Source organism: Bemisia tabaci, chromosome 4 (assembly GCF_918797505.1).
Source record: "Bemisia tabaci chromosome 4, PGI_BMITA_v3".
Classification (NCBI taxonomy): domain Eukaryota; kingdom Metazoa; phylum Arthropoda; class Insecta; order Hemiptera; family Aleyrodidae; genus Bemisia; species Bemisia tabaci.
In genome coordinates this window covers 37,879,994-37,905,985 of record NC_092796.1, presented here as the reverse complement: position 1 = coordinate 37,905,985, position 25,992 = coordinate 37,879,994, and the positions used below count along the sequence as shown (strand labels likewise).

At 38.6% G+C, this 25,992-nt stretch overlaps 1 protein-coding gene and 1 non-coding gene across 3 annotated transcripts in view; one reads left to right on the top strand and one right to left on the bottom strand.

The window, feature by feature from the left end:
- Positions 1 to 224: 224 nt before the first annotated feature.
- Positions 225 to 25,992, bottom strand: part of LOC109031461 (limbic system-associated membrane protein) — a 42,825-nt gene continuing 17,057 nt past the window's right edge. For both annotated transcript variants that reach the window (XM_072299804.1, XM_072299805.1), the window contains exons 2-10: positions 17,678 to 17,790; positions 13,832 to 14,039; positions 7,112 to 7,270; positions 6,512 to 6,640; positions 5,856 to 5,993; positions 4,679 to 4,828; positions 2,434 to 2,502; positions 1,969 to 2,046; positions 225 to 375 (exon numbers count right to left, since the gene is read on the bottom strand). In XM_072299804.1, the coding sequence (XP_072155905.1) occupies positions 236 to 375; positions 1,969 to 2,046; positions 2,434 to 2,502; positions 4,679 to 4,828; positions 5,856 to 5,993; positions 6,512 to 6,640; positions 7,112 to 7,270; positions 13,832 to 14,039; positions 17,678 to 17,790 (1,184 nt within the window). In that variant the 3' untranslated portion in view covers positions 225 to 235. The remainder of the gene's footprint in view (positions 376 to 1,968; positions 2,047 to 2,433; positions 2,503 to 4,678; positions 4,829 to 5,855; positions 5,994 to 6,511; positions 6,641 to 7,111; positions 7,271 to 13,831; positions 14,040 to 17,677; positions 17,791 to 25,992) is intronic.
- TRNAE-UUC (transfer RNA glutamic acid (anticodon UUC)) lies at positions 7,631 to 7,702 on the top strand. The gene has a single exon. It is a non-coding gene; the product is annotated as a tRNA-Glu (tRNA).

Below are 25,992 nucleotides of genomic sequence, written 5' to 3'. Positions count from 1 at the left end.
GTATAAATCGTAGATTTACAAGAGCCCTCAGAAACTAAATTAGGAAATTCACTAATCAACAACGGTAACTTTATTTTGTGCATCATTATTAGGGCATCCACGTAAACAAGGTAATTTATGTAAGATCAAGGAGTATATGAACCATGATGGAAACACAATTTCCAGGTGTAGTTTCGGATAGTGTTCATTTCGGTCATCTTTAATTGAAAACAAATAGACCATTTTACAAAAATATTTATTTTATAGTAAAAACGTAGCTAAATACAAATCGGAGTATTGAATAGAGTAGTGGGAGGTAACAAAAGTGTGGAACAGTACACGCAGCTCCATTTGATTTTTTGGAGTCCTCCTTTGATTTGCTTTGATTTTTACCACCTGCGAATTAAACGAGAGAAAAATGAGACAAACTCGAGAAGACGCAATGTATAATACAAAGAAGCGTTTTTGGGGAATAATGTTCGATTGAGTTTGGACGTATGACAATCGATCCTCTTTCTGAATACAAATCGGAAATGCGTATTTTGAATTTTGCTGAAAAATTCCTACGTGGTGCGCGAGAACTTAAAGGGGCGCGTGGCCCAATTTGTTTCCTGTTTTATCGGTAAATTAAACAATACTCATCTTTAAACTATGGATTTTGAGTGAGAATGTTGCTTTATTGTCTCTTTAAAGGATTGAACCTGAAAATTAGGTAAGTATTTCTTAATGCGTGGTGTAATTTGACGTGATTCGGCTCATTTCTGCTAAATCTGTCTAAGTCTAAGTTGATAAACCGAAGCACACGAGGGCTGATTTTAAAATAGTTCTCCTCTCAGAATGCATGATACTATTTTGTTGTAATAAATCCTTGTTGGTGTATCTTTTAAAATACTTGGTCTTGTACAGCGCAGAAACACATAACGCCTTAATTCTGCGATGTATGCAATTGAGGACAAAAGAGCACGACTAGTTGCCTATCTCGCCGTGCTGAGTAAAAACGACGAGGTTTCAATCCTGTAATTCTGCGATTTTCATCTGGCAGGAGATTTCAATGTTATCCGGAGTCACTAAATGCTTATAATGAATGTAAAAAGAGTCAACCTTCTCACCTCATACGCTGCTTAATTTATTTACAGGTATCATATTTTTAACAGAGAGCCAGGCATCATAAAAACTTAACATTTTGTTGTTGTTTTCCTCATTGTCCAGCTGAGATTCAGTGTAAGTTTCAGCGATGTATGTTGTCTATTTTCCTTCCAAACAGTTATAACATGAGAAGTAGTGGCGATTTTGCAAGTTGGAAGCGCTATTTTTTCTCCTTTTAAATCCAGCAAAGCTATCAATTTTATGTGTGAAGCAAGGTACCTAGTGCCTAGCCACGAATCGATTGTTTTGCATACATCTAAATATAGGAAAACAGTTTTGCCAATTTGCTAAATTACCACCGAAGAGAGGAAGTTAGGGAACGTGAAATGCAGTTGGGCAGATTCTGGTTTAATCCGTACTGCGCTTGGATTGTTATCGAAAACGATTGATAATAATCGTTATCGAATGAATTTAATCGATAGCATTGCCAAGATCGGGTTTTACCAATCAAGTTCATTCGATATCGATTCAACAATCTAAGCGCAGATATAAGTCATTGGCGGATCCAGCAAATTGGTAACATTGTTTTTCGCATTAAAACCTAATGTATCGATTCTTGGAGGGGCCAGGTGCTCCGACAAGAATCGATTATTTAGCATGGGATTAAATGGAGGCAATCCAGTTTTTCCAAATCGCTGGATCCGCCTCTGATAAGTTGAGTTGTCGAAAGGCGATTCCGATGAGAGTATTTCATAAAATATCCGGTGATTGAATGGTCCCTTAATTTTACTGCACTGTACTTCTGATATGTTCGCCTGAGTATGGTAATTTAATTTTATCGTAACATCGTGCTTTTTTATGTATCTTTTTCGTTTCAGAGGATACAGTATGCAACCAACGAACCTTGAGATTGCCACAGGTAATAATCTTCATAATTGAAGCTATCGGATATTCTATTATTTGTGGTAGAGCGGTATTTATCTGGAAGAAGAAAATATGAAACCGAATTAGAGTTGACAGACTGACTCAAGTGATGTCTTAAAAATTGTACGCGATTTAAAAAAAAAAAAATTGGATTGGAATTCAATCCTTTTTCAGTTACACGTATTAATTTCATTTTTTAGGTAAGTATTTTTAACGATTTAAATTATTGTATCCACATACATGCCATGGATTAAAACACTGCTCAGATAAAAAAAACGGTATGAAAATTTGATCATGATGACGTTCTAGAGGCATTCAATTTTATTAGTTTCACATGTGTGGAATTTTTTGTATTCAGTCTAAAAAAGATTTTCTTTCAAACTTTTAAAAAAGGTTCCTTCCCCAAGCATTCCAACTCAGATAAATAGGAGACACAAAACTTACCATTTTTATGACTATCGTGGTGTTCATCCATTGTGAATACGGCTACAGCCTCTTTTGGAGAATCTATTTCTGCAAGAGAGCAAATAAAGAGGATTGGAAAATCTACTCAGAGTATGAGACTTATTTCCAAATTTGTCATTGATGATATCCTGTTTTGACTTTCTTTATTGTTAAAAACTTTAAGTATAGCAAGAGAAAGGTAATATGATACCTATGATAAATATTATCACATGAAATGCTATGTTGATAATAATTCCAAGAAAACGAATGCCTATAATGGAGCTTATTCCTCTCAAAATAGATTCATGGTTGGAGAGAAAAGGAAGCTAAAACTCAAGAGAGGTTGAAACGAACCAATTTTTTTTCCCCCATTCATTGTCAGTTTTCAAATGGATCTTGAAACGAAACAAAACGAATTTGCATGAATACTTGTTGGATTCCAAAAATACTTTGACAGTGCCTATAATACGTTGACCCGGTGAAATAATTTTAGCATTGAATGGAAACAATGACTACTTATATGTTAACGTCAATAAGTTCCTTTGAGCACGTTTTATTCTCCAAGATAATCACAATCGCGTATTTTGAAGCTCTGACTCACAATGGATGGTTTTAAACCGAGAACAAAAATCACGCTTATTAGTATTAGGGTCATAATTTTTTATCACTCCACTGAGGTCATAAGTCGATAAAATATTCGTAAAACAAAACGCCACTAGTTAGGAAGACACCTCTTCCTCACTTCCTTGTTGGTTGCTGGCGTCGATATAAGAAGAAGGCAGACCTAACCCTTACGTAGTAGGTCAAAAAAGTCAAGCAAAAATTTTTTAATTCCCTGATATGTATAGTTTTTTTGCGATGCCACAAAATCTTGATGTGACTGAGTATGAAACGGTATTGTTCTGAAAAACAATGTTTGTGCAAATAATAAGTTTGTGTTAATGATAATAATTCATGAGACACACAGTAAATCACCGCCTTGTAACTCATCCCCTAGATTAAGCCAATCGGGATTTTCAAATTCTGTGTGTGAAATACACGTTAACATTTTTTGGACCGAGCACAGCAGGAAGGAACCTAGTCCCATCAGCTGTTCCTGATTTTAAGCTGGGAATTTGTTTTTTTACAAGAGAAAGTTCGTGCGGATTTCTTTGAGAATTTTAAGGAATCTGATTCGTTCGATGCAGAAAATTTTCTGAAATCTGCACAAAAATCCATGTAACTGTTTCCATGTAAAACATTAAATTGTCCAATTTTTGGAAAAATGTGATATGACCTGGTTCATTTTTGTTGACGCACCCATTTCTGACTTACTAGCAGCCAGTTCAGAAGAGCACAGAATGTGAGTGATCATCACTAATCTCCAATTGTTATAATACATATAAACTGGTTGTGTCCTGGAGAGACATGTCCTTCTTTCCGCTCTCTTGAAGAAGAGACATAGATTTAAAAAAAATTGAAAAGTTTTACTGTTGGATAATTATGATTTACTGCATGATCTAAAGTGACACCAATTTGTACGCGCTTACTTATCTCTCAAAACTCGTGATTTTTAGGAACACACAGGTTTTGCGGTTTCACTTGCATCCGTTTATTTAAATACGATTGGTTAAAATCTGAAAGAAATGAAGATTTGGGAGTTACTGCTCAGCGGGCCGGCCGATGATTGAAATTGATAGACAAAGCTTTAGACAAAGAAGTAAAAATGTATATGGAGGGATCCCATTAGTGAAAACGGGTGATTGCAATGGACAAAGGAGGTAGGTAATAGACTAGCTAACGACAACCCACGAGAGACCCAATACAGTCAATCCATTATTTTCTCTCTTAGTCTATAGGAACCAACCATTTCAACCAATAAGACATATCGCTCCATATTCCCGATGCCTTCTTTGTCTATCAACTTCAATAATCAGCCTGCTGTTTGGGAACATGGTGGTCTGGAATGTAAGTCCGCCAGAGAGAATTGAACGCACCGTTTGTGAAGCGGCGCGTGAAGTGTTCTGTCTCTGCCTACCCTCTTAAATGAAGGCGGTCTCATCCTGTTACTCTTTTAAAACCACCACGTCCTATTCTGAGGAGCGCGTTGCTATAGAGTTTTTTGGCACATAGCACTCCTGTTGGTCCGAAGCTCCTTCTATCTTTGAAATAAAGGTCTTTTTTACTGACCTCTATTTTTAAGTTTATTTTGTCACCGTTCAAGGTTGACTTTTTTATCTACGAGTGCTGGATGAAAAAATCTAACCATATAGCTTGATAACTCCATCGGTTTCGCCAAGGGCGTTTACGGCAACACATCTATAGTTTCCATAGTGAGCAGCCGTGACATGGAGGATTGTGAGCTTCATGTGACATGCGTACTCAGTTTGCGTTCTGTTATCCTCAAACCCATCACCTGTTACAAACGAAAGGAAAAGACACAAGAAGCTCAGAATTGGATTGAACTGGTTTTTATTAGTATCGATGGAAAAATTAAGTATCAAGTATGTGAATTGGTCATGAAGAATGAACAAAATTCTTAAAATGAATTTTTATGGCGGCTTCTTATTCACTGACCTATTAATATGACACCAGTTACCTATAAGTTGCCACTACGATCGTTTTTTTCAGGCAAAGAAAAATATATGGTACGCAATGATACCAAAGAGATGTCATATGTTGCAATTTTCAAGACATGCACTGAAAAAAATGATATGCTTTTTTAGCACCTGGGATGTCAAAAATGAGTCCGATGATCCCAAGATGCTGTCTTTACTGCCCTCGCAGTTAACTTTACATCATATGAATCCAAATTCAACTGCGTGGGCAATCAAAGCAGCATTTTAGGATCACCAGACACATTTTTTGACATCCTAGGTGCTAAAACAGCATACCAATTTTTTGAGTGTGCATTCCTGTGTCCAAACTAGCGGTAGAAATTGGGTCTTAGTACGAAAGATCTAACTCGGTGGCAATCTGTAGGATTCAGTTAGATTGAGACAAACTGTTCTGAGATATGTAGTTAATCTATGAATATTCAGCATGGAAGTTAGAAAATTAGAAATTTTGTTATGTACATCCCTTGCTTGAACGGTAGAGGCAATAGTTAATTGGTTGATTTTCTTCATGATGGTGAAATTCCTTGCAAATGTCTCAAAACTGCCAAGATAAGTTTATTTTTGTACGGATGAATTATAGAGAAAATGTTCCCGGTAATTTGTCTGGTTTTGTTTGTCAGGCGTCAATTTATCTCAGAAAAAAATCTTTCGAAGTGTTCATTCATAAAAATAAACTTTCCTTGCCAAGTGTGTTGAGACGTTTAAAATAACTACGACCCTTCATTAACAGTTAAATCAATTGTTTTATTAACATACACCTTACGATGAGTGGCTGTTTATTTAAGGTAATTTACATTTCCAAAAATCATAATAAAATATTAATACCCGATAAAATCATATCACCCCTCTCGGTTGTCCAGTAGTTTAGCGACGGAGGGAAGGCTTCAGTTAGGCACTCAAGTGTCACAGTTTTACCCAGGTAAGCAGCCTCAAGCTGGTAAGGAATCGTTAACATAGGAGGAACTGAAACAAATCAGAATCAAGAAAAAATCATAAATGGATCACCTAACCCACCTATAATAGCACGCTTTATATAAAAATCAGTGATTCACGAAGATAATTCATGGTAAAACATTGCATGGATTCTAGATATGACATTCCTTCCACATTAGTCTCATAAGCTATATATTTCAGATAATGTTTGGTTTTTTGGCCAGGGGATTTTTATGGAAATTATTTTAACAAAAATGAATCAGTCGATTAGATTTTCGATTTCGAATTCAGGAATTTGCAATACATTAAGCCGTGGATTTTGGTGGAATATTGATGACAAGACATCGATTTGAGTAAAAAACGGTAAAAGTCAATGAAAAATTTGAAACATATGAAAGATCTCCAGGAAATTTGTACATTTGCAAAGGAAATTTCATGAGATCCAAAGGCTCATTCGGCGTTCTTCCATAGCACGCAGAGCTGCCGTCGAAGATAGGTACTCCAAATTGTATAGAGATCGAATTAGCAGAAAAAGGAATCAAACTTACAATGAACTGTTAAAGAAACTCTCCTATTCACTGGCGGCGGAACACCATTGGCTGCTATACATAAATACACACCCATGTGTAATCTCGAAACTTTCATTAGATGCAGATCCTCTCCATCTACAACATTCACTGCAAACAAAAATAAATTATAGGCCCGTTACTGGTGTAATGTGTGCTAGTCTGGAACTGTTTTCGGTGCATTTCACTTTATATCACCGGACAGTCCAATGCATGAAACATGTTAAAAAAAATGTTAAAAAAATAAAACATTTGTTGTTGACAGTTTTTAAAAAAACTGTCCGGTCTCCAGAAGATGGAGTTGAAGTTGTAAATCACACAGCCCCTCTACTAAAAATGTTGAATAAGTATCTCAATTTGTCCAAAACCGTCCTATATCATGTTCAATTGCACAATCCTAGGAACATCGAAATGCTCTTGGTTTATTTTTGCAAAATGCAATCCAAATGTGGCTAATATTTTCTTTCTTGCAAGATAAGCAATGTAGAGCATGAGGGAAGATATGAGAAACAAAAACTAGCCGTCAAATTATTCGATAGCAAACTTTTGTTTTCCTTTATTCGGCTGAAAAACGGAACTTACCCATGACACCGTTGTAATTGATGTCTTTACCGTCTTCTCGCCTCCACATTATGTAAGGCTCCGGGTAGCCTCCAGCACGGCATTTCAGTATCACGTCTGTTTTTTCTCTCGTGATGATGTCTCCTGCACTTGATTCCTCAGCTATGATCCGTGGGGAAACTTGAAAAATAATCGGACGAAAATTATGTCTACATCAATGTTGAACAGCCAATTATGAGGGGACCCAAATTATGATCCCCCTTCCGTGTTTCCTGTTCCCCTGTACAAGGGTCGTTTTCGTTTGACCCTGTGGGAAGAATCAATGTAACTCCAATTTAAATTATCTGGCTGCGGGTAGTGATTCGCCTGCAAGTTTGCAGTAATAGGCCCTGTGATGCATTGAGGTTTGAACTTGGCAACTTGACACGACGTGCGCTCTCTTTTCCGGATAATATCTATAATAAATATTATTGCTGATGTGCTTTGACGACCACTGAAATATTTCAGGCATCAGTGTTGGAGTTTCATTCTTACGCTCAATCCGGTATGGTCTAGTGGCTAGGATACCTGGCTTTCACCCAGGAGGCTCGGGTTCGATTCCCGGTACCGGAAGAAAATTTTTACTATCCAATTAGACGTTACGGTATTCTAGGTCTAATATTGTAAATGGAAAGTACAAGCGGGATCGTTATTCCTGCGAAAAATAGTTTTCCGTAACCCGCCGTACATGACTCAGTTGACCACAGGAGATTACCCGGGCTCGAAGTCATGTTAGAGAAGAAAGCCTTTTCCCCTCATTGATATCGCATCTTCTCCGACCGTATCTCTCACATCTTCGTTTCCCCTCATTGCAGCATGCATCAAATTGCGATTATCCGGAATATACGATCACACGTCATATCTGATCGAATCCGTCGCCCACTTTTACTGATACGGAAGACAAGACTTGTCTCACTGGGTCAACAGTCGGTTAGTTTAATTTCATTTCGAAGAGGACAGAAGATCCATCGCTCTTGGCGCCCTGGCCCTGCTGATATCTAGGCGCCAGTGTAAGGCGCCATGCAAGCAGGGGGGGAGGGGGGGGGGGCAACCAGCCTTTGTGTTTGAGCTAATTGAAAATTACTTCGATTTTTTGTTTCTTTTTAATATTACTTTCTTTTTAAAAAGTCAAAATATTCAAAACTTGTGTAACACAAGTCGTTTGTTATGGATCACTTCCTTTTATCAGGTATTGTCTTGATTATGATACGAAATTAAAAAAATATTAATCATGTTTCAATCGTGTTTAATCTTCATAGTATTTTCTTTCCTTTTATTTAATACTCGTCCCCCCCCCCCCAAAAAAAAAGAAATATTTGATATAAGGGCATAACTTGATAAGATAAAGAAACTGTAAATAATGCTTCAGTCGTTTGTGGATGAAATATTTTGCTCTTACGAAAGCTTTCGTGAATAGTACTAAATAATGCTATTGAAGATTTTTATTAAATTTAAATTAAATGTATTTTCTGTCTCAAGCAATGAGTTCCTTCCAATAATGTGATCAATTCAAAGAATAAATTAATCAGGAAGAAGAAAACTCCTAAATAAAGATGTAAGTTTTGTATCTTTGAAATTAAAATAATTTATATCATCAGTAGAGGAGTAGAAATGAAACAGCATTTAAAAAAAATCATAGGTCAACAGAAATGTAGAAACAAAGTATAACAAAAATACATCAATACCAACAAAATAAAAAAGTTGAAGCCCAAAGCCTTTCAAAGCTATAGTCTGGCTCCATATGAGATTTCTTTATTTCATTTGACCTAATTGTAAAACAATTTAATAAAAATAAATACAATCTTCTACGCTATATTTGACACGCCTGTCCTTGAAGACGTATTGAAGAAATCTAAATCCTCAATATTAGTTAACTTTGGTAGAAAGCATCTCGCCAATTGTTAGGAACCAGAAGGAAATAATGAGAAAGCTAGAAAAAATTATTTTTTTCAGGATCAACGGTGGGCCAAACGCCAAATATTCAACAATAAAATCGAGATGTTGTAAAACCAAGTAATACTGAGAATGTTGAGAGGAGGGTGGCATATCTCTTGCCGAAAGAGCTAAGATGACCTTGATTAGCATTTGAAGCACCCAAAAGGAAGGAACTTCACAGGGGTTGGTACCCTATAGCTTATTTGACTTAAATATCTGACACGATTAACTGACTGTTTAAAAAAATAATGAAGATTTGGCAATTAAGAACAATACAACTATTCTCGCAAGATGGATTGCAAATGAAAAATGTAAGACGCAATGGCGTGAGTCGTGAACTCGCAATGCCCCGCTCTAGTTTAAGCAACATTACAAATAAGACAAACGGAAACAAACACAACATGGAAATAGAGGGAGAAAAAGGATGCGCGTTAACGACGGCGCAGAGATACAACTATTCGTGCTTGAAGGACGTCCGTGCTGCGTCTGAAAAATTGAAGGCGCGATGACGCGAAGCGTGAGTTCTCAATGCTGTGCTATATTCTGCCGATGAAGTGTCGCTCAGATTCGGAAGGGAAGTTTAAAAAGTGGCCCGAACACATCTCTCCTACCTTCGGCTGTGTTATATTCACGTAGTGCTTGAAGCACCATTACGAATGAGACAAACGGAAACAAACACAATATGGATAGTGGAGGGAGGGAAAGGATGCGCGTTTACGACGGCGCAGAGATACAACTATTCGTCCTTGATGGACGTCCGTGCTGCATCTGAAAAATTGAAGGCGCGATGACGCGAAGCGTGAGTTCTCAATGCTCTGCTGTATGCTGCCAATGAGGTGTCGCTCCGATTCGGGAGAAAAGTTAAAAAAAGGCCCGAATACGTCTTTCTTGTCGTCGGCTGTGTTGATACCTACTCGTTATTATTTATTTTTTCAGGTTCTTGTCTGATTATTTTTTAGGATGGATTTTTAGACCCACGTCTTAAGCTCGTGTAAACCGCAGCACTGACGCGGTTCTCATGGAAATAATGGTGCTTGGATGCTTCTAAAGGCTTTAATTTTCTATGTTTTCTTAAATTTTAGAAGTCTGTCGGTCACTTCAATACGTTCAATTTTACAATTTTTACTCAGTACGATTAATAAACTTTGAACCTGAAAATAGCGTAAACTTGTGCTGCTTTACCAAACTTTTCTGAACCCCTCTCCGAGAAGGGAATGCTCGTAGGAAACTCAAATCGTGGTAATTGTTACAAAAGTTTTGTCAGTCAAGCAGGAGTGAGTTTCAGGCTTTGGCATTAAGCTCAGTGCTAGTTTTGATCAAAATAAGCAACGAATTCATGTAGTAGAAGACCCTATCCAAAGTTTTCAGGTTTTTCAATAAAAGTTCAGCATAGAATACTAGGGTATGAAGTTAGTCACATTGAAATTATGAGCATAGAGGCATGAGCTATTACTGTTTCTACTTAAGAGGTCTAATTTCACCATTCCAATTTTTCTCCCAAGTTTTCGGTAATTTAAGAAGAATAATACAATTTCTCTTTCATTGCTTGTTTTCAAAAATACTCATAAAAAAACACTTAAATGATAATGATCTGCCTGAGAATTTCACCAAAAGTTTGAATAAAAAAGGAAACCACAGTATTATCCAGAATAAATATCCCACGCTATCCTGAGAGTCCACCTCTACGTAAAGACAAACTCTCCATGCAAAGATAGGGAGCAAATACATTGTCAGGGCTGCCACTTTACTTGGGGACTCTAAAAGCACGAGCAGCAACGAAAGCACGGCAACCCTTAGGGTTGCCGTGCTCTCAGTTACCCTGCTAATATATTTGTTCCCTATCTTTGCATGGAGAGTTTGTCTTTACGTAGACGTGGACTCTCAGGATCATTACAGCCTCAACTTTGAGACCGTTTTTGGAGCTAGGGAGTTGATTTCAGAGAAAATCAGTGAGACCATCGTGTTTCTCGCGGACTTTTACATAAGAATCAATAGTCAAATCGCAAATTCCTCACACATGCAACACCTCCATTAATCCATCTCCATGTTTGGCGTTAACATTTAGCGTCAAATCTTTGACACTAACTAAACTATAAAAAAAAATACGGTTAAAATGCCAAAAATATCGGAAAAATAACGATCTGTAGGTGCTGTGCGGGCCGCGTTAAATTTTTTTTTCCAAATCCTTTTGGCGTTTTTTTAGCATATGGAACCATTTTAAGACCGTGCAACATTTGATTTGATTTAAACAAGTAAGTCTCACCCTTGGGGGAGGGGGGTGGTGGACAGATTTGACCGTTCTACCATATAGTATTCTTGTAGTTTAGACACTAAAGCATTAATAAGCGCCCATATTAGCTCAGTAAGTTACATATTTTAGGAATAATAGGCACTTAAAAGTCACTGATCATAGAAAAACACAGGTCTCCAAAAATGAAAAAAATCTGAACACGGTGGACTTTATGGTAGACTAGATAGTTGACAAGCTTCTATGTAATTTGTATTGCTGAGTTCAAAATTGACCTTAATTTTTTGCGTTGACCCATTATCTTCCCACAAAATGGGGTTTCTAAAAAAAATGGAGTTTTTTGTGGGGAAATTCAATTTTGATTCAATTTTTTTGGGAAAACGGTGCATAATATTTAAAATCAAGGCCATTTTCGGATTCAGCAGCTAAAGATACTTCAAATCAGACTTTAATGGCACCCATCCTTCATTGTAATATTTATTTAAAAAATAAAATAGGAGCGAAAATTTTGAGTTACAGCTAAAAAAAAATCTATTCATATGCTATTAATATTTGATAGCTTGGCCTTGGCTGTAGATGACCTACTGCGGGCGCTTAAGCATGAACCTAACTTTTATTTTCAAGGGATCCATTTCTCATCCAATATGTCCACGTTGTGGCTCACTACACCTCTCAACACTGTTACAGTCAGTGGCGTGACGTGCTTTATGATATATCGATTGATCTCCCATATAAATCTATGGAAAAAGATCGATAGACAGGGTGTTTACACCTCAATAATCGATTCTTTACCATGGCTTCAAATGGAGAAATATCGATAATCGATTAATCACGCCTCGCCACCGATTGCGGTGTGGTGAAGAATGGGGAAAAGATATGGAACCGGAGGGAAGCCTCGAAGGCATACAGCTATCACCGACTGGCCTGACCGTGGAGACAACGATGAAAGTAGGGGAAAGAGGAAAAGAGCAAGAAAATAAACGTGGGATTCCCAATCGCTGATAACTGATAAGTCGTGAATGTAGAATCGGTGCGAGAGCTATTATTCTGTGGCCACTATAGCGGTGCACTAAAGTGTATGGCGGGTTACGGAAAACTATTTTTCGCAGGAATAACGATCCCGCTTGTACAAGAAAAACAGGGGGCAGGTCAAATTTCATTATATTTTTAATGAAATACGTGAAGTCGAAGATCAGTAAATTCGCAGGAAGAAAATAAAATGATTAAGACCTTTATTTTTGTGTGTGCAACATTTCTTTATAATTTTCCGTAATTGGGAAAACAAATATTTTAAGGAATCAGAAACGGCGGATAATTTTGGTTGGGGTAAGGCTTACAACCTAATTTCCTCATAATCGAGTATAATTCATCCGATACTCCCACATTGTTTATAAGTTTGTCCTATTTTAATTTTCCCTGCCTTTTCTTGTGCCAAAATCGCTAACATTCCAATTCTGATCTTCCAATTGAGATTAAAACTTACTTGTTCTAGTTGCTCATGTAGGAGCGACGTTTTACGTATGCACATTTGAGAAGCATTGCCTCCACAAAAAATGGGGATTAATTATTTTCATGTTATTTTCTCGCGAATAAGGTAACTTAAATAGAGTAAAAGAGAGACTTCCAAGTAATCCAGTTACAGTTGAACATATTCACTTAGGGACAGGATTTAGAGGCAAAACACGATGCAAATCATTAGATAGATAACTAATGCTGCACGTGGGATGCTATGTGGCCCACCTCAAAAATTGAAGGCTAAATAGGGAGGTAGTACTCTTGTACTACTACTCTCTCTCTCTACTAATAGTACTCTCTTTTCGTTTATTTTATTCTTCCTAAATGTTAAGTTTGACAAAAATACTGTCTTAATTGTCTTCTTTTCTCCTAATACTCCACATGTTATTAACTAGACTACAGTTCGTATTTTTAGACGTTCCTCAAACAGCTTTTCCCTTGGGAGGCCACATATGGTTTACATTGTGATCAGAGGTAATTTATGGAGATCCTTGACATATCATCATAAAAAAGACGATTTTTGCAAAGCTGAAGTAAAATTCAGTTGGATAACTCTAGAAATGGGGCCTTGCGGGGGATTGTGATGATATGCCATTGGTACAAGCCCAAATTGTGGAAAATTCTTCAATTTTCACAAAATTTAAATTAGGTGCTTTACCTTTCAGTTAAAGGTAGGTTTGCAACTCGTTAAGGAACGACTAGGAATACGGCCGAAAGTCCCGTTAATAATATTATGTCGCGTTTTAGATAAAAAGAAGGCAATCAAAACCGTACTGTTTTCCAACTAAACATTTAGAGAGAATAGAATAAATGAAAAGAAAGCATTTAAGTTACAAACTTTCCTATTTCGCATTCAATTTTTGAGGTAGGCCACACAGCATTCCGCATGCTGCAAGCGTAAAGTTTCCTTAATCACAATTTAAACCACATGGGGCCTTCTAAGGAAAGGAATTGTTCAGGGAATAACTATATGTACTTTAAGGTATCTCGGCACCTTTACTTACCAACGACTTGAAGAAATCCTTTTTGATTAAGCATTGGTGTTGTGTTTATCTGGCACATGTACCATCCTCTGTCAGCCTCGTTGACATTTCGAATGTGTAGGTACCACGAGCGATGGTCGTTATATGATATGTGTATTCGTTCGTTTTGTGTGATAACATCATGATGGATTGATAGAATGGTTTGCGTTTTAACTTTAACCCACGCCACCTACAAAAACAAAGAGGTTTTACAATATTTAAGACGTGATGTGTTACATGAAAGGAGGAGTAGCGGTAAGAGACGATTTTTCTCGAAAATTTAGCAGCGTAAGAGAAAGCCACACGAAACGATTTTTATTCACTTTGTTAAGTTTTTTCCAAAAAACGGAACGGTCTTAGGCGTTCTGAAACGCCAGAAACGGGGTAAAACGAAAAAAACACAAGAATCACCTTTTGAAAGAGTGACAACAGTATAGTAAAAGTCTACGACAAAATTTTGAATTTGAGGCACCTCTGGGTCTTTGTACGGGCTATGTCTGGTGAAATATTTGGCATGGAGTCTACCTAGGACTACTACTTTGAAAATATGAAAAAGTCAGCAAAGTACAAGCGAGGCCATCAGAGAAGGCTCTAACAGTACTCATCCACGGAAAAAAAGGGAGGGGTTGTAGGATAATTTGAACGTTTCCCATTGTTTGTGGAAGTACCCCAATTCATTAGGTCACTAAACCAAATGTTGCAGTACTACCTAAACTTAGTTTCGAAACTACTACCATAATCAGAAATGTCTATATCATCCAACAAATTAGGATAGTACCACAATTTTAAGTGATTACCCCCAACATGCTTTTTTACCTTGTCATTCGCCAATTTCTATATATCTTTTTGGATATGCGGCTTGACGCTTGAATATTATTATGTATCGTTGCTATTATCTTAGTTACGTCTAAAAAAAAACCCACTGTGCCCTGTTGATCCAACATGCTCCAAGTTTTTGTGAGACTTTGATAACGTTGAGCCCTGCCGCACAGGGGATTGAGTCAATCAGAGAGGTTCGAACATAAAATTTTGAATTAAAACTGCAAATTTTGACATTCAATTTGTCAAATTTTAAATTTTAAAGGGGACATCTAGAAGAAAATTTCACGAGGAACCAATGGAATTACTTTTAAAACCTCAGTATGAACGGAGTTATAAGCTTTTAAAAGTTCCAAATTTCGTCCGACCTCTCCCCTTAACTGGATCCACTGTGTGGCGTCGGAGAAATTAAGTTTGCATTCAGCCCGTCAGGCGTGAGTATTTAGGCCGTCGCGAGTGCGGGTGTCATGGATAAGGTAAATCTCTTTCCGTCGCATGGGACGGCATCGGCCGAGGACAAATAAAACCCGGGCACGTATCGGGAGCAATGTCTTACAAATTCACGGCACGCCGCCTTTGATCGTGTTAAAGGGTCAAATCGCCCGAGAAAAGGCTCCCGCTCCTCATCTTCGGGCACTGATAAAATTTATTCCCGGGACAAAGTAAATATCGCCGCCCCCCGAGAAAACAATATCGGGAGCTCGGAAAATATGGGACTCCACTTCACCTACGACGAATGGATCGAGTTTTACGGAAACGCATCAGTCGCATCGAGCTGGGACCGGGAAAACAGGTCAGTGGGCTGATTATTGAAATTGATAGACAAAGTGATAGACAAAGAAGACATAGGGAGTATGGAGTGATCCTGCTGGTTGAAGTAGGTGGCTCCCATTAGGGTGCGGCTTATACGAGAAATTAAAAATGATGAATTTTGAAATTGACGAGGGACCCCGCCAAAACGTTCCTAATAGTGACAAAATAAACGTCGTAGAACTGTTTTGCATTTGGTCAACATTTAGAGGTCCCGAAGAGCCCTTAAAATTGCAAAATTCGGCTAATTTTCGCATTTTTTCATCAATTTTGGCAAATTTTCTGGAGGCAAAAACCCCATATTATGTAAAAGAGGAAAACAAGTAATCAGACCAAGGAAACATTAAAAAAATTTCTAGATAACTGCACCTGAATGCTGTTTTTTCGTTATGATACACAGGTCCGTGTGCTCCCATAGACTATAAGGAAGAAAATGATGGACTAAGTATGGGGTCGCTCGTGGGTTGCCGTTAGTAAGTTAATCTATTACCCACTTATTTTTGTCCATTGTAACCACCTGCTTCCGCCAATAGGATTCCTCTAGGATAGCTTTGTCTATCAATTTCATTAATCGACCCGCTGAAGTTGTAAGATTTAACTAGGGGGTACGCGGTACGCCCCCTGGCCACTTCGCTGCCCAACTCACAGAGTGTGATTTTGCGTCCTCTGAGGTCCGCCTCGCGGACACTGCTAATTAATCTAAACAGAGTGGGCTCAACTGAAGTATCCCTTATCGAAAGCCAAAAAATCATTAAAATTGGCACGATAGATCTTTTCAACAAACTGTGATAAAAAATGATAATGTAAATAGTTTAAATGGGAAAATCCACAATTTTACCTCATGATGAGAAAAATATTACGATAGAGCAGGCTTATCTGGAAACTATCACCTTTCGATATTAGCCGCAAGAGTAATAAAAATTGTCTCAAAAGAACGGTGGAACGAACAGTGGCAAATAATGAAAATCTAGGGGTCAGAGAGCTTAAAGTAATGATGATGATGTAAAAAAAAACTGTTTTTAACGACTGCTTTTACGGTGAAAAAAATTTCCATCGATTTTGAATTCCCTGCAAGAGCAATTTTGAATTCAAAACTACTCGCAACGCATCCCCCCCCCCCCCCCAATGCGACTTAGCACTATCTTATGACATGTATGCTTGCCTGCTATCAATTCTTGGAATCAATCTCTTACATAAAGTTTGTGAGTTTCAAAAATGAACATAATACCCTCTTTCACAGTCAATTCTTTGATTTAAAAGTTTCTTATTCTACCTTTCCGTATTTTGATGGATTTGTATAAAGAAACTAGGGGGCTACGCCCCCTGGCCGCTACGCGGCCCAACCCCCTGAAGGCGCTCCGCGCCATCAATGGGCCGCTACACGGCCCTATTTTTACCCTCCTATCGGTGTTAGTTTTATTTTTTCCCCTAAAAAATTACGATATAAGGTATACTTTACTTTTAGAATGAAATAATTTTTGGTTTTGATGAATAAAGAAACAAAATTATTTTTTTGAAGTCTAAAGGACGCGTTTTGGAATGACTACTTGATGAAATATTGCAGTAAAACAACGAACATTGATAGTCAGGTAATAATTAAGAGTTTCGGGAGACGGGGATCGAACCCACACCATGTTTAAAGTGGACGCTTCCGACGTCTTTGACGACTCGGCCACCGCTCTACCTGAGGCAATGGGGCGAATCTTGTGTAGATAAGTGTAGAGCTGATGCGCAGGCTACACAGCTACTGCGCAACCTCCTCGACCACTGCGCATCCTCCCGCGCATAGCGGTAGCAGTCTCGGAGCATTCTGAAAATTCACTCACTTTTATAACGTGATTGTAAAAAAACCTGGGTCCTATTTCCAAAATCTGAATAAAGCGGGCTCATCTAGGGCCAATTACCCGTCGATTACCGCAAAAAACTTAGAAATCGGCCCGGTAGAACGCTCAAACGAACTATGACAAAAAATATAAATTTACATTGTTTAAATGGGAGAATTCGCAACTTTACCACTTAATATAAAAAAACCTAGGCCATATTTTGAAAATCTGAAAAGAGTTGGCTTATCTAGAGACAATTGCCCGTCGATAGCCGCAAAAATCATAAAAATCGGCCCGGTAGAACGCTGGAACTAAGCGTTACCAGTTTCGCAAAATTAGGAGGCTTGAGAGCTTATAGTATAGATATTGAGCGCACCTTGTACTTTTGAAGGTTTTCTACAACACAGGCCATTAATGCATCTTTCCCTTGGATAACAGTGACGTTCAGTACAGGTTCAGCAAATCTTGGTAATGAAGAATCGTCTGAAACTACAAAATCAAATGCAAGAGGTGTCAGAATGGTATGAGTACAAAATATTCCAAAGTTCTTACACAATTAATCATCTAATTTCTCTACACCTACAGTAGTATTAGATTTTATGACCATAAGATAACAGAGGCATTTAAACGCATGAATGCAAAGTTGCTGCTACAGATAATGAGAATATTGATGATTTACTGATCAGCTAGCTGATCAAAAAGTCTGCTCTTGCGCTATTAGAGGGTAGAGAATCAATGCACAATTTCTCTCACTGCTTCATGGAAAAAATTGAGGATTACATTTATGTTTCTGACTGATTTTGGCGCCAGTAAAAAGCATGATTGCACCCACTAGAAGTATTATGGTAAATAAACTACATGTTTGGCTGTCTCAGCCGATATTCCTCGCTAGTGCAACCCCACAACTACCCGAAACAGTTAGAAATATAGTTGAAGCTATCATATTCTTTTCCGTATAAAAGATGTGTACGTGTGTGTCCCTTCAAATGAATGATCCAGTCATTTTTTACGAGATTGCGCTTATACGTGTAATGTAACCGGTGACATCGCGACGTCCCGTTGCACTAGCTTACTTTAAATCGATCAAGGTAAAGCAAAACAAGGAAGAAGATATACCATACGCAAAACAAGATAGGATGAGGTTGAGAGAGATAAACTTGATGGCCGATCAGGTTAGATACAGAAAGCGAAAAAGAACATTATCAAGCACTTGCTGATTGTAAATACGAAGACTAGAGATCCTATATGAGAAAAGTACGGGCATATTGAAATAAGGAGCTCTTAGGGCCCAAAAGAGCCCATCTAACACAAACAAGTCACTGCCAATCTTCAGATTTCAATATCAAACCAAGATGGCCAAGAAAGTTCATAAATAAGCGTTCTTCCTCAAAAATGAGTAAAATATTCAAAACTGAGTCAAATACGTGTTTTAAAAATACGAGTCGTTGCAGTTCCAATAATAAATCAATATACATAGGATAATTTTAATTCATACACTGAGAAAAATAATTGTGTTCTTGTGTTACTTTTGGTTAATATAGGAAGTGAAACACAAACCAACCGAAATTTTTTGTTGATTTTGATACAGTTTGCGGTGAATTTAGCGCAGAAAACAATGAAGAGACAGGGAAATTCCAGAGTCAACCTAAGGCTTGCATTATTTTGTGTTTTACTTCTCATATTAACACAAAATGTTGGTTACTTTTTCCTATCGTGTAGGTTGGCTGCCCTGATAGCTCCATGATCTAACCTCGTTTTTTTTTCTTTCTTTCTTTTAGGCAGGTTCAATGGCTTATACCTCTCTTCTCAAGAGGTCTACAGCCAACTATAGATTTAATGTCCTCAGACAATAAGGCGATAGGGACATCCATGCTCCGGCTTCCAAATTTTCAGGGATTCAGGCCGAGTAGAATCTGTTTCTGCAGATCCACTCGTCAGTTCCGTGAAAATTTGTCGCCACCACGAGGATTCGAACCCGGGATCTATTTGGTCTAGAGCCAACCTCAAAATTAACAACCCATCCGTGCTCTCCCTATAAAGGCACTCTAACCAAGACATCGCAACGACAAAGATAGATTTTTCCAAGAACAGCAGGAAAAAGGAAGGCAGAGAGAGACAGACAGATTTTCCAGGTCAGGGTGGATGCAAGTGGGAGGCAGGGGAGCTGAGCTTAAGGAAAGGAGACAAAAGAGCCGAAGATTGAAACGGTCTATGTAGGTCCCGTATTAAGCGGAATTATCGATTCCGATCTTCGAATTAGAGGAAGTCAAAGATAGTCGGCCCGAGGAGGCGGGCACGGGGCTCATCAAGGAGTGCGGTCACGTCAGCTTTTGGGGGGCATTCCGTTTCGAGCAATTGTAGACGGCTCCGGCGGCAGCGGGGACCCCGGCGAACGCACATAAGGAAAATGATGACAGTTTGAATCCTTCGCCCAGTCTACGTGTCCATGGAAATACACGAACGCTTTCCTTGAAAAAAGACTCAAGCACCGTAGGAACCCCACGACGCTTACGAGTTTCTCCACGTATGCATTTCGACTTACAACCCGGCGTGGTGGCGGTGGTGCAGCGTCAAACTAACCGTGTCCTAAACTTCGCGTTGTCCTCCCTCTCCCTCCCGTTGTTTCTGCTTCAACCCCCTCCCCTCCCCACCCTCCGCCCGCCGGTGAGAAAACTCGCCGTTCGGTGGTTCCCTCGCCCCTGGGGCTTTGGGGTAGTTCGCCGCACTACGGGAGAACGCCGTATGAGCCTTCGGGCGTTGCCAAATTTTTTCACATAAAACACGAATTTTTTGAGACTTGAGAGTTTTTTCGAAGGATTTTTTGGGGGGAATTAATTCCGCGATTTGATCGAGTGTGTCTGAAAATTTTAGGAGAAAAATATTCAAAATTTTCCTCGAAAATGAATGTTTTGTCGGGGGAAATTTAGCAACTTTCAAATGAGTGTGCGGTGTTTTTCCTTAGTATGGTAGTGGTGCCGTTTGCGGTGGAGCTTTGGGAACAACCGGTTTGCAGTTAGAGGAGTCATACATTCTGGAGCGAAAAATGCGTTCTAATTTTGGTTGGTTTGCGCAGATGGTTGGGACTTGAGAGTGAAGCAAAAAGTCGCCGCAACTGTACCACGATTTCTAAATGAGGAATTGATAGTGTGGACTCTTTACTGAATAACTGGGGGGAAAATGTTTTAGATGAAGAAAATGTCAATAAAATATTTCCAACGTAGCACTCCTCATTTTGACATTAAACTGATATCTCATTTGAGACAGCTGGAATTCTCCTTATGACATTTGAAATTCTCCTTTGGGAAAACTAATTCCGTCTTTGAGACTGCTATAAATGGCATGAGAAGGTGCTTTACAACTTATGCACAGCACATCGCGATATCCAAGCTGAAGCACAGAAGATATTCACATTCTACGCATGTACGCAACTTATTGTGCTTAGGAGATATCTTCTTAGTACAAACGAAGAATTGAAACCGCTCTGCCATTTTGGATGTTCGCGATAAAGCCTGCCGTAAACGCCGCGCCGCGAGGGACGCGGTTGACGCCTGAACAGTCGAAACGCCTTCAATGCCGTGCGTATGCAACACGGACATCCACGGAGCCCGAATAGTTGCATCCAGGAGTTGAAGTGAGTGATCATCGCATTCGACGCTAACTAAGGCCGTTTGGCTTGTTTCTCTTGCACCGTAACTAGATTCTAGCATTGCCTGAGGTGCCGATGCAGCAAATTACGACTGATTTTCATCGTGATATTGTCAAATTTCCTAATAATGCTTGAATTTTTTAAATATATAACAATGTTGCCGTCCTAAAATGTGGGCTGTGACACTCGCTTTCTCTGATCTAAGAACGCAAAATGTAGCAAAATCGTCTCATGGTCATTTCTGAAAAAATTCGAGCGCGCATCTCAATATATTTGAGGGGTTTGGAGGACAAGGCGCATGCGTGCGGTTTTTGAAAAAATTAGGATATTAATGATTTCTAGCAATACTAGTCTCAACGCATATTCTGTGAAAAATTTGCTCGCAAATGCCAATTTTTAGGCATCAAAAAGTAAGTTTGGACTATTTTCCTGCCCAAGGATGCATGTCATTTCGAAACTTTAGAAACGTATTCCTTGAAATTGCAAAAACTGTAATTATGTGCCTTGTCCTCCAAGTCCCTCATTTTGTTTTTTTTTTCGCTGAGGAGTAAGTAAAAAGCCAAATGTGAAACGTAAAAATGCGAAAAGTTAAAATGGACTCAGGACTGAAACATTATAAAAATTGTGAAATTTCCGGGTCTTTGGAGAATAATTTTAAGCTAAATGAGCAAAATCAAACTTTATATTTTTAACTGACACCAAATCCAAAAAAAAGCGTTAGCCCGATTAAGGTTGGCAACTTTGCCATTAAGTGGAGCGGTAGCTTTAATGAAACCTCTACTCAACCTTCTCCTTTCTTCTATGGATAATTGTTTTTATTCAGTCCGTGTTATTTGTACCTCCCAGCCTCTGTGGTACCCCACAGCGTCATGGGAAGTCACCCGGTTACCGCGTTATCAATGCCGGAAAATCGCATTTCAAAATTAAGCTTTGCCTACATTTGACGTTGGGATGCTATTATTTTTTGAAGTTTTGGCTCTCGTCTGAAAAAATATGTCTTTGTCAGCAGGTTTCGCTTATTTTTCCTTCATCAATGACAATTTAGAGAGAGAGTTCTTGTAATTAATGAGCTCCCAGTCTTGTGTTTTTTCAATTTTTTATTTTTACTTGCACGTTTTTTTTCTGAATTGTAAACGTTTGACGTTGAAAGTTTTGGCAAACTTTGGGGGAGGAATTAAAAAAAATGGAAATTCCAGGTTCCCAAGTTGCTATGTCTTTTAAAAATGATTTTTCTGAAAACATGTTTCGGTCATTTTTATGTAAATTTTATGCTTAGTTAAATCAACAGTATCTGTTTATTTAGCCACAGCTCATTTAGCCACGTGGTGAACTGCAACAAAAATTGTTGCAAATTGCACGCGGCTCATTTAACCATACTTTGGTCAAATAAGGAATTTGTAAGTACCCAATTTTTGCACATCCTCCTCCAACACATGTCGACAAAGATTACGCTGATGTCTTCCGATATTTTGAAATAGAAAGAGTTGCGGCGAATCATTAACAAACACGTTATCTTTTATTTTGGCGAGTATAGAGTCTCACCCAAACCATTGGATGGCGATCAATCAATCAAATGTGAATCAAAAAGTGAAAAATAAAATAAAATAATCAATTGAAGTAACGAAACATTTAGGATTAGGTTCTAATATATCAAATGGATCCAGAATCATACATATAGTGAATTTGATATGAATACGAAGAGGTACGAAGTAAAAATTAGAGATTGCACGGTCCAAACCAGGTCTGATAAAACTTTTAGCAAGCAAGTTCAATATAAATACCAGAGAGCCTACGCAAACACAAAACTACCCGAAAACAAGTTTTTTATCACGAAGAATAAACCTAAGCAAACGAATGACTTAAGCCCCCGAAATAAAAGATCTTTTAAAACGATGATGCGGGGACAGGAACACTTTAATTGGCCCGAAATAGCAGACCAGGTCACGTTAAAAGCCCTAAACGGGAAATCCCGTGTCTCCTTGATACTTTCATTATTAGGGGAGCCAGGATAGAGGAGGGTAAATCCATAAACAGGCCTCCAAACTGACTTGCAATTGCACTCCAGGGGATTACGGGACCCTTTTTTTCTTCGTTTCTTTGAAAGGCCTGTCGGAGTGACAGGGTGGAATGGACGGCAAATCGAGGTTTGCGGGATCCATGTTGAATTTTAATCCCTCAAATACCTACTCGTTTTTCACGGTTCTTAAAAGTAATAATTGGAGCAAATCCAGTCGGTATATTGCGGACGAGTTTGAAGTTAATTTGTTTCCAAAATGAAATACAATGGCGCCGTGGTGAGGAAGCGGTAAAGAAACAACGCGTGTTTTATTTGACGGACGATTATTTCGGCACGCAAGTTGTTATTTGGCCCTTCTCGCGTATTGAAGGCGTAGCGAAAGCAGGCTCAATGGTGATTGAACCAATATTTATGACGTAGAATAATAACAATGGCCAACAAAAGATTTTGCAGAACGAAGAGATAACTTCACTATTTTTCTGATTTTAAGGTCAGATTCGTACTTTTTTTCACACATCACAGCGTCTAACATAATTTGAAAAAAACTAAAATCATCAGCTTGCGTATTTTATACTGTAAAATGCACGTAGGTAAGAAACGGATCGCTCCTGCGAGGGCTAAACATACTTACACGTCATGACTGTTGCGTCAGTCGTAAATGAAGGGGCCTACATTCGATTTACAGTGAAGTATAATTTTTCATTTCCTTTTAGAAGTACCTAACAAGACAATTTGGCTCAGTAAGTTTAAGACTTTGGCCGGATTCTTTACCCCTACATTCGTTGCATTTTTGTATGTGTCTGGCTCTGGCTGGAAGACGCAGATGAAGACATAGGGGAGGAGGGGAGCTATGAGACGTGTTGACAAGAAGGACCGGGATTTAAATTTCGAGACGGGCCGGAGTTAATGAACCCTGTCACGGGGTAATTGTTGGCGGAGTGATTAATACTCGTGCAGGGGTAGGCTCACCTCCGAAGCCGCGACATTAGCGCGACCTGCCTTCACCTCAATTATGATTGATGCTGCGGTGTGAACAGTGCAAATTGAGACAACGGCGACACACAGGAGCACTTTGTATATCTCGGCCCCTCAGCAAGAAATCGGACAATTTCACCGCCAGATCATGCAGAGGGTGCCGGGATTAAACCGCCTAACTGCACTGCCGTGCTAAGGAAGAACGCCGTATGAATCTTCAGACATTGTCAAGTTTAGTCCGATAAAAACCGAATTGACTGGGAAAATTGTGAATATTATTTTCCAAAATTTTCAGACAATTTTGTACGCAATTTAATCGAAAATATCTGAAAATATCAAGGAAAAATATGCATGAAAGTTGTCAAAAATACATGTTTCATGATGGAAAATTTGGCAACTCTCGAATGTTCATGCGGCGTTCTTCCTTAGTATGGCAGTGCAGGGTTGTACGCTCTCCTCGCCCCCCCTCGTTTGCCTGAAAAAGGTAGGAAGAAAAGGGATCAAAGAAAGAAGGGAGGGGCGGAGGAAAGAAGAAAGAAGGACGCTTGTTTTTTTGGTAATTTTTCATGACGACATTGATTTAAACTTTATGAAACATGCTTCAAAATTTCGAAAATTTTTTGAAGGAGGCCCCTCGGACCTCCTTTTGCCCCTTTTCCCGCCGAAGTGTCTGGATCCGCCAAAATAAGATATTTTCTTCTAATTTTTTTAAAAACGTGCCCTAATAGAAGCTGATTCCCCTCTTTTTGGAGGTATCGTTGTTTATTCTAAATACCTTTTTTACATATCGACGGTGGAGGTGCGACGAATCTTAACAACTGCAATGAGTTCCCCTTTCTGTTCGAAGAAAATTATGCGAAAATTTTCAGGAATGAAGTCGATTTGCTCACTTTTCAAGAAAATAAAAAGGGATCAGAGATTTTGAAACACCGCAAGCGTGATACGGTTGCGAACTTTTACCGTCATTATCTTTTCCTTTGAAATGTAGGGGAAATGTCAGCGAACTATCATTTGCAAACACCGACAACAAGCTGTACAGTGATTCTAAGTATATTAAGAATTGTATCAGATCAAAACGAGAAACTTGAAAATTACTCATGAATCGAAATCATTTTAATTGAACACTGGAAAAAAACACATTGGATCTAGAGCCCATTCTCTTAAAAACATCGACAAGAAAAAGTACTCTTGATTCAATCAGAATCTAGCTGAAATCAAGAACCAAGCCTCTTAATTTAAGCGGATTTCTTTTTGATGCAAGCAAAAACCCGAATGAATCAAGAGTATTTTTCCTTGTCAATGTTTTCAAGAGTCTGGACTCTAGATCCATACGTTTTTTTTTTTTTTTTTTTTTTTTTTTTTTTTTTTTTTTTTTTTTTTTTTTTTTCCCCAGTGAATGATTGGCATGATTTTCATAATGATATCGGTAATCCTGCCTGAATCAATTTTCCACACGACTGAGAGAGGGTTTTAATTTCAGGAAGAGGGAGGTGGGTCAAAATATTCGGTTTGAGTGTACGAGAAAAGTTGTCTGAGGGAATCGAAGACGCGCGCGGATTGAAAAAAATCGGCAGTTAGAAGTTTCACATCGAGCGGGACTCTTTGATTCCCTAAAGGTATCTCACTGTGCGTGAATGCAAAACTTTCCTGCCAGCACGGCGAAGATTTATCTAATCATCGAGGGGAGCCCTCTCCGGAAACGTAAAAAAGTACGCTATGTGCTGTAAGGAAAAACGCCGTATGAACCACAGAGAGCTGCCAATTGTCTTTTTGACTAAAATAGTTCATTTTTTTAAAAAATGTATAAATATTTCGCTTTGAAATATTTGTAAGCATCGTATTTCACTGAAAATTGACGGCGAAACTCCCAAGTCACGTATCTCGTTTGCGGTGTTTTAAAATTTCCGCTTGTATTTTATTTTATCACAGGCGAACGAAATAACATCGTACCTTGAAATTTTCACCTTCTTTTCTTCCCACGTGGGAAAAAAGTCACGGCAGCTTTTAGGATTTCCCGTAGGTTTTCTCATAGAAAATTGGAGTATGGCAGGAA